General features: G+C 41.4%; 1 protein-coding gene across 1 annotated transcript; it reads left to right on the forward strand.

Annotated features, from left to right (window-relative positions):
- The first annotated feature begins 3,856 nt into the window (after positions 1–3,856).
- Positions 3,857–8,000, forward strand: LOC133479603 (leucine-rich repeat-containing protein 3-like). Its single transcript, XM_061776803.1, has 2 exons — positions 3,857–4,001; positions 4,534–8,000. Exon 2 carries the CDS (start codon positions 4,662–4,664, stop codon positions 5,505–5,507), a length of 846 nt encoding a protein of 281 aa, XP_061632787.1. The 5' UTR covers positions 3,857–4,001; positions 4,534–4,661; the 3' UTR covers positions 5,508–8,000.
- The last annotated feature ends 1,391 nt before the right edge of the window (positions 8,001–9,391 follow it).

A 9,391-nucleotide genomic window follows, 5' to 3' on the forward strand; every position in this document is an offset into this window, starting at 1 on the left:
TATGTCACTTTAACGCTGTGTCTGTGTCCGGTCCCGAGATATAATAACCATTGTCATATGCACTTCCAACAAAGTCAAGTCAATTTTGGGGGGAGTATAGCGTCAGTTCACACCTGACTCGAGGCACTTTACATACTGCATAGAGCAGGTCTATAACCTCACTCCTCACACAGTAAAGAAAAAAAGAACTCTTGGCGGTTCCAGATGGCAGCAGCACAATGTACTGAGGTCAAGGTGGGGGCAGGCTAAGTGTTAAAGTGTGTATGTCAGCAACAGGGAGCTAGACTGTTGAGAACCAAAGCGGGAAAATGATTTCAGTGTCTCAAAATAACTTACAAATTGCTTTGTCAGAAAGAATACAGACCACCGGCGGTTTCCGCACAAGTCAAAGGTCCTAATAATCATAATGCTAAGAGGAGCTTCTACTGACCAATTCTTAAAAGCCACGGCAACAATTCTTGCATTTTTCAGTTGACAAGTTTACAATTCCAAGAGTTGCTCCTAATAAAGATAAACGCTATATGATAATCTGTAAAATAAAGCTAATGTTTTATTTTATATCTAATCCTTAAACATATGTTCATGCAAAAAAAATAAAATAAAATAGTACTTGGACTAGACAGGGTGACTTTTAAGAGGCTTGGGAGTTGAGAGTCATTTATTCATTCAGTCGTTTATTTATTTATTTATTTGTTCTAACCAGTTGTCCACCGTGCCGGTTTATATATAATATCCATCCATCCATCCATTTTCTGAGCCGCTTCTCCTCACTAGGGTCGCGGGCGTGCTGGAGCCTATCCCAGCTATCATCGGGCAGGAGGCGGGGTACACCCTGAACTGGTCTAATATGATGGATATTCATTGAAATGGTAGTTGGACAGAACGAGGTTGAGTGGGGAGCAACAGAGAAAAAAGAGGAAAGAGAGAAAAATAAAGTAAAGACAGGGCACTAGCTGTAAGAAAACAAATAAGACAAAGCATTATATGAGATTCTTGTCACATCTCTGTGGGGCCAATTATACATTATTCGTGTACTCATTGTTGTAGTCTCGCCACTCTGCACTATTTGCATATCTGTTGTTGACCAATACTGGCCACTCGTCCTTGAGAAGTATCTGCACCATTTGCACAATTGTCACTGTATCATATTATCGTGCTATTAGTCATTTCAAACTGCTCTAAATTGCTCGAGGACTCTGCATCATTTGCACAATTCTCAAAACAAAACAAAAAAAACAAAAAAAAAATTGTTTCAGCATTACCGGTAACCTTTCATTGCCCAGTGACTCTCCGTACAGTGTTTTTATGTTTTTATGTCTCAAAAGTATTTTCTGTCAAATGACTGTTGTCCTACTAGAGCAGCTCCAACTACCAGAGACAAATTCCTTGTGTTTTTGACATACTTGGCAAATAAAGATTCTAAAGATGATTCAGACAAAACCACAACGGTGACAGCAGACTTTTCCAACCCCTCTAGTGACAGTTTTTCAAAAAAGCAACAAGCAGCAAATCTATCCCAAGCACCCATGAAGACTTTATTGTATTTTCTCTCATGGCGACAGGACACTTTGTCAATTGGTGTGCAGAACCGTGCACGCCACACGGACTTAATGCTGCACACCGAGTAATGCGGCTCACCACGACTGAACTGTCTCAAAAATTTTAACACTGTCGCAAGGTTGTAGATTTTTTTTTAGGTTTTTTTTTTTGTAAATAACTGCATTTTGATAATTGCGTGCTTATATTTATTTTTTTCCCCACTAAATGCTGCAAAGTGATATGCCTAACTGAATTTCATTGTTCCTGTGGCAGTCACCATAAAGTTCTATTCTATTCTATTCTATAACAAATGACTGATCATTGCACTGCCAGTAAATTAAGATTCCAGGGTGATGAGATGTGATGCTTGAGAAGGGTGGACAGTGCCAAGAATAAGCAGTGGCTGAGGTCCAGTAGGAAGCTTTGTGGTGCATATCAGAATCTTACTACTAATCAATATGACAGAAGAATAAGGAGAATTACATTTGCACTGTATCTTTAAATTGCAGAGATGTCAGAGGATCAGTAATCTGATTGGCATCGGGTGACATTTCAAAAGAATAGCTGCTGTCAGCAGAACAAAACAAAATGGTAAAAGTGTTTTTCCTCACTTTAAAATTCTCATTTGTCAATTTTCTTTCGCGCAATCCTCACTGATCTTTGACATTTGAGCAGGATTGTATTCTTGCAAGTGCAAAAGTCAGTTTGTACATAGGTGCCTGTAAATGCACTCAGGACGAGCCGCTGTCAGTCAAACAACACAATTGTGGTCCGCTAAAAATAAGTATTTGCTCCTCAAAACTCTTATTTCATCACATTATAGGATGAACTAAAAGACTTTCATGGTCTGATCAAGTAGCTTGTCTTGTCAGGAATCCAGTTAAAAAAAGATCTGACTGGATCCATACTTTGAGTCAGTTAAATATGCAAAGGGTGAAAGCCGCACATTGTGGTTTATCAGCTCCTCACTAAGTGCACAAATGGCATCATGTCATCCCATCCAGTGGGCAACCACTCTGACAGCACTTGTGTGGTCAATACATTTTAAAGGGCACTGAGAGCCACTCCACAATACCACTAATAAAGTGTGCAGTGTGAGCAGAGGAGACAAAATGCTTTTTTCTGGACGTTTTTTTCCTCAAAATTCACATGGTTTTTCTTTTTCTTTAAGCAGTTAGCCATTTAACATTGATTAAACGTAGCGTGACACGTTAAGCTACTCCAGGAATGCATTAGCACTTGCGCTACAATGGGCGAGCGGGCAGGAATTTTGCCAGGAATCTGACAAGATGAGTAAGGATGTTAAACAAATACCTTGGCAACTTCCAAGCTGCTTGCCGCCTTTCAAGTGACTCTACAAGACTGATTATCCAGCAGAAAGACAAAACTGCTATTGGGATCTTTGCAACATTGATTCTTGCACGTTGACAGTTGGGCTACTGTCAAGAAGACTGAAGGATAAAGCAAACTCATACACGCTAAAATGCTCCAGTCGTCAATACAATCAATCATTTTTTCTTTGCCAGTGATGAACTCTGCACACAGCTGCCATTTAATCATACAGATGCTTGGGTTGCATTCAAGTGGTTACAACACTGGTGTTGGACTACCTTCAAAAAATCTTTCGCGAGCATGGGCGTGACAGTCAGCGTATTAAGGTCCTCTACCGCCGCAAAATGAAAGGAAAAGGTTAACAACCAGAAACTTGTTACCCACCAATTTGTTGTGTATATGTAACAATATGATGAGATGATTCTACATTTATATGATGTCCCAGTCATAACGGCCCTTTGAGGGAAACCATATCGATAATGTGGCCCGTGACGAAAATGAGTTTGCCACCATGAGCTGCATAATGTGCAATGGCTCCTTTTACATTGACTGATAGCCGCAAGGAATAAACATATTTCTATGTGCAAAGGGGAGGTAAAATCAAAATGATATACATGGTATTTAAATGTGCTACATTAATCATATAGTTACATGAATAAATGCACATGAAATCTACATTGGAAAGTTGGTAAGGTCCATATTTTTCACAATTACATTTTCTACATGAAACACTATAGTACACAAATTACAGCTGGAATGTATACATTGCTACAAACAACTTGTAATAAAGTGTCCAGTATAGATGTAATCACTGTCACTCACTCACACACACACACACACACGCGCGCGCACACACGAGCACACGCACACACGCACGCACACCCACGTACACACACACACACACACACATGCACACGCACACACACTGCCTCAAAGCTGCACGGACAGCAGCCAGCAAACTCTCACTGTGCACTTGCATCTTGACGGCTGCAGCTGCTTTCTGCAATTTGGGATAAAAAACTAAGGACGTTGGATGGAGATGATTTTTCTATATCGTAATTGATTCTCCGATGTCTTAAACTGCTTTCCATGCACTGATTAGGACCGGACCAAGAGGAGGTTACAGCCAGGTATTGACTCCTCATTTTACTTCACCTTTTTGTTCCACAGTGGATGATTTTTGTCCAGGCTGATGTAAAAACATGAAAATAACGCTAGAAGAAATATTCTTGAACTATTGAGGTAGACATTTGTATACCTTTGGGCAAACAATCTTTCAGAGATTTGTAAAATGATGCATCTCCTTTAATCATTTTTCTGTGGCACATACTTTTGTGTGTGTGTGTGCAATATTCCACTGTTACAAACAATGTAGAAAGGTTATCAGAAACAGGTCATCAATGCACATTATCGTCTTCTTGCTGATGGATGACGAAATTATGGATTTTGACCTTCAATACTTTCGTATTGTTAATCATATAAATTCAAAGTCCAACTTTGCATTTGAGTTATTTGAAGAGTACTGCACTGAGCAAATATGCAGTTTTTATGGTTATCTTGAACTTTACTGTCTTGCGCTCTAAGCAGTATTAAGTGTGTACAGGGGAGTTGGTGTTGTAATTAAACAACTTTCTGTTGCTACTTGATCTCTTTTTCCTCCAGTCACTGGTGACTCCTCAGTAGCTTCTTTGGCAGAGAACGTCGACGGGGCTCCACTCTGACATCTCATCTCCCAGCTATGCAAACTTCGAGATGCATTGCGTACGAGATTAGGGCTTATCAGGAGGCAGATGACAATTGAGCAGGTGAAGGTTGAAAATGGGCCCGAGAATGAAACTTCCAGACTAATGGGGGCCGCTCAGAGGTCATCCATGAAATCTTCCTCTTGCTCTTGTCGTTACTTCCTGGGTGCTCTGTGTCTTCTACTGACCATGATCACCATTGCACATGCATGCCCAACAAGATGCCATTGCACTGAAAGGAATGGCGCTGTGGTGCAGTGCACGTCACGTAACTTGGAGAACATCCCCTCAAATCTTCCCAAGGACACTGTGGTTCTCTTGCTCTCATCCAACCAGATCACACACGTCCCCAAGGAGGCCTTCACGGACCTCTACCGAATCAGGGAGCTCGACCTTTCCCACAACCTCATTGAAAGCTTGGAGGTCGGCGCCTTTCAAGGAATTTCCGAGGGCTTGAGGACCTTGGACCTTTCTAACAACCACCTCAGCAGCCTGCCCAAGGAAACCTTCACTAAACTACAAGCTCGTGTTCGCCTGTCTAACAATCCCTGGAACTGCGAGTGCTCTTTGCAGGAAGTGCTGAGGGAGCTGAGACTCGACCCTGAGACCATCAATGAGGTGAGCTGCTATACGTCTGTGCAGGACGAATACGTAGGGCAACCGGTCATCCAAGTCCTGGACTCGGGAATCAACTTTTGCAACTTCCACCAGAAGACGACGGATGTGGCCATGTTTGTGGCCATGTTCTGCTGGTTCTCCATGGTGACCGCTTACATCATCTACTACATACGGCACAACCAGGAGGAGGCGAGGAGGCACATGGAGTACCTCAAGTCCCTGCCAAGCAGCTCCCATATCAGCAAGGACTACGATACAGCCAGCAGTGTCTTTTAGAAAGGATGCACCAGTGACTACAGATGAGTGTGCATTGATGCATATAGATGAATGTCAAGCAGGGAATATGTTTGAGGGTTAACGATAAAACCCTGCTCGAAGATACATTGGTGCACAAGTCACGTGCAATAAGGAGCAACAAAAAAGAACAACAATTACTCTCTGTCTTCAAAAAAAACCCAGCTCGAATATGTGGCCAGAAGGGCAAAGTGCTAACATGTAGAAGGCTCTGTATTTAATTCTCTTCCAAGAATATCAATTAAATCACCCTGTAATTAATTTGTTACTGTGACTGTTTTAACGAAATGACAGGCATATGTGTTTGACTTTCTTGGTTTGGAGTTGTGTTTTTTTTTTTAGGACTTTTTTGTGAAGTAGACAGTGTCTGGAGGGCCAACTGCTGCCTTCATACCTTGTTATTATAGACATTAATGGAATACAGTGCATATTACATGTAGCTGTTTAGTGTCTTTAAATAGTTGATATATTTTGTAATAGGCGAAATATTTTAGCCCCTAGTGCCGAGAATGTTTCAACCAATTATAAGGGAAAGACTTCACTACATCCATTAGTTAATGTACAGTTTTTGTGAAATAGACAAAAGACAGTGTCTTTTCCATTTTACAGCTATTAACTATTATATATGTATATCCATCCATCCATTTTCTGAGCCACTTCTCCTCACTAGGGTCGCGGGGGTGCTGGAGCCTATCCCAGCTGTCATCGGGCAGGAGGAGGGGTACACCCTGAACTGGTTGCCAGCCAATCGCAGGGCACAAACAAACAAACAACCATTCGCACTCACAGTCATGCCTGCGGGCAATTTAGAGTCTCCAATTAATGCATGTTTTTGGGATGTGGGAGGAAACCGGAGTGCCCGGAGAAAACCCACGCAGGCACGGGGAGAACATGCAAATTCCACACAGGCGGGGCCGGGGATTGAACCCGGGTCCTCAGAACTGTGAGGCTGACGCTCTAACCAGTCGCCCACCGTGCCGCCTATATGTGTATATATATAATAATAATAATAGTAATAATCTATCCATCCATTTTATGAGCCGCTTCTCCTCACTAGGGTCGCGGGCGTGCTGGAGCCTATCCCAGCTATCATCGGGCAGGAGGCGGGGTACACCCTGAACTGGTTGCCAGCCAATCGCAGGGCACATAGAAACAAACAACCATTCGCGCTCACAGTCACGCCTACGGGCAATTTAGAATCTCCATCCATCCATCCATCCATTTTCTGAGCCGCTTCTCCTCACTAGGGTCGCGGGCATGCTGGAGCCTATCCCAGCTGTCATCGGGCAGGAGGCGGGGTACACCCTGAACTGGTTGCCAGCCAATCGCAGGGCACATAGAAACAAACAACCATTCGCACTCACAGTCACACCTACGGGCAATTTAGAATCTCCAATTAATGCATATTTTTGGGATGTGGGAGGAAACCGGAGTGCCCGGAGAAAACCCACGCAGGCACGTGGAGAACATGCAAACTCCACACAGGCATTATTATTATTATTATTTTATTTTGCTGCAGATGAAAACTGCATCATGCACCAAATAATGATCACACTTGTCTTCTGCTACACTTGAGGCAAGAAATCATTTTACAACTCCAAATTAGTTTAATTACACCAACAAATTAAATCCATAAATCTGAGCGGACTTTGCGCCAGGCTTCATTTAGTATCTTGTTACAGCTGGTTGGAGATGCTTTTTTTTTTCCATTTGTGCTCTTATTTGTCTATCAGGGGTTACGTTTTATTGAATGTATTTTGCTGACCTTGCTGTCCTCAAACTACCTCCGACTGAAGTCTTAGTCGTACTAAGGTTGTTAATTGAAATTACATTCATTCTTTGGCTTTCCTTATCAAGTCCAATGAGCATAATCAAACACAGCTTGACTCCAATGAAAGTGTAGAACCATCTGAAGGATGATCAGAAGAAATGGACAGCACCCGAGTTAAATATATGAGTGTGACAGCAAAGGGTCTGAATACTTATGGCTGTGTGATATTTCAGTTTTTCTTTTTTAATAAATTTGCAAAAAATTCAACAACTCTGTTTTATTTCTGTGAATATGGGGTGCTGTGTGTACATTAATGAGGAAAAAAAAAGAACTGAAATGATTTTAACAAATGGCTGCAATATAACAAAGAGAGAAAAATGTAAGGGGGGCTGAATACTTTCCGTACCCAGCAGAAAATTTAGGAAGTAAAATGAACTATTTTACTTTAAATTGCTCATTGGTTTGATTGTGAATGTGAATGGTTGTCTAAATGTGTGCTGCGTTGCGTGGAGACCAAACCAGAGTGTACCCCGCCGCTCGCCCAGCTAGGATAGACTCCAGTACATCTACACACTAATGGGGCCAAACAATAAAGAATGGATTAAATACAGACTGATAGGGCTACAGGTTGGCATTGAATTGCTCAATCCAGCATGAATACTTAAGATATGAAGCACATGTTTTGTATGAGAGAGGGATGAGGCTCAGTGAAAAACAACATCAATAAATGAAACCGAGCCAGTGTACCTTTTATATGTATGATGCAGCCTCTGAATTAACATTTGGATCTCTGTGTGTGTCCCAACATACAGCACCATGATTGGGTTTTCAATAAAACAGAGTAAAGATTTTATATATTTTTTGTAATTTTGTAAGCCTGATTTTTGTATTTATCCAGTAGATTCGCGCAAGAGAGCAACATGGTCCCAACCAGAGAGGCAGCAAACGTTCTCAGCACGCAGTCACTGGCTGGTGAGGTCATTTATCAGAAGGTGATGCAGCTTTTTAAATTGGCCACCATACAGCAACCAAAGATCTGGCTCACACAATTATGTGAAACAGAAGTTAAAAACGACTGTATCACAGCTCTGTCTTTCACTCCAGAGCGAGAGGTTTAAACCCCTGAATGCAGCTAAGTACTCTTAATCTAGTCTTCCGCTGTTCCCTGGTGAAACCATCCTGCTTGGAGAGTAGCCAAAAAAAATTCATGCAGGGCTTTACTCAGCTTCAAGCAGTGATTCCTGTGTGCAAATATTTAGGGAAACTGGCACTGGTCTCTGACTTTTTTCACCTGACACAACATAGAAAAAAGGGAAGATTCATTCAAGAGCAAAGGACAGTGTGCCCTTATATATGTATACTTGTCAACAGATATATAATCAAGTGTGTTAAGAGTTGCGCCTGACTCAGTCATCAATGACTTAAATGTCTTTGGCTTTGATATTTTTATGCTAAAAAGACCTTGTGGGCTCCTCAAAGTCAAAGGCACAGAGAGCACAGGCTTGACAAATGTGTCTGCCTGTAAGAAAACAAAATAAATACATGATGGCAACATCTCAATGTCGATCAGAGGACACGGTAGACGGGATGGTCTTTGTGCCTCGTGATGGTCACCAGACTGCCCTTATGTTATTCTGGGATTGGAATGATGGGAAAGGCTGCTGCAGAGGATTAGTCTTGGATTGATTAGTTTAAAAATATATTTATAATGAGAATAATTATGTTCGAATTTAGTAAAACTTCATTTTAGGAGAAGACCTTCCGCACGCTTGTTTTTTTTTTTTTGCTCAAAATGTTTTTTTTTCAGTTAACATTTTTTCACATATTGAGACTATTGGTTAGTGCCCCACCTGGGTTTGTTTTGGTTTTTTACAAATTATTGACCATGATCTGGTGTCGAAAATGGCTTGCTCTCTTTATGATTCAATGTTAATGGCTAAACAACCATGGCACTTTCTTGGGTTTCCTGAAAAGTGATTGTTTATATTATATACTGATAGATAGACTTGATAGACTGTATTGATTTTTTAAAAAGCAAGGGGACTGAACACATTGTGCTATACTCTGTATTCACTTATTGACATGTTCATCAGTT

This window comes from Phyllopteryx taeniolatus, chromosome 1 (genome assembly GCF_024500385.1).
Source record: "Phyllopteryx taeniolatus isolate TA_2022b chromosome 1, UOR_Ptae_1.2, whole genome shotgun sequence".
In the NCBI taxonomy this organism is placed as follows: Eukaryota; Metazoa; Chordata; class Actinopteri; order Syngnathiformes; family Syngnathidae; genus Phyllopteryx; species Phyllopteryx taeniolatus.

Coding starts and splice junctions, on each gene's coding strand:
- LOC133479603 (XM_061776803.1), top strand. CDS start 4,662: ATGACAATTGAGCAGGTGAAGGTTGAAAATGGGCCCGAGAATGAAACT.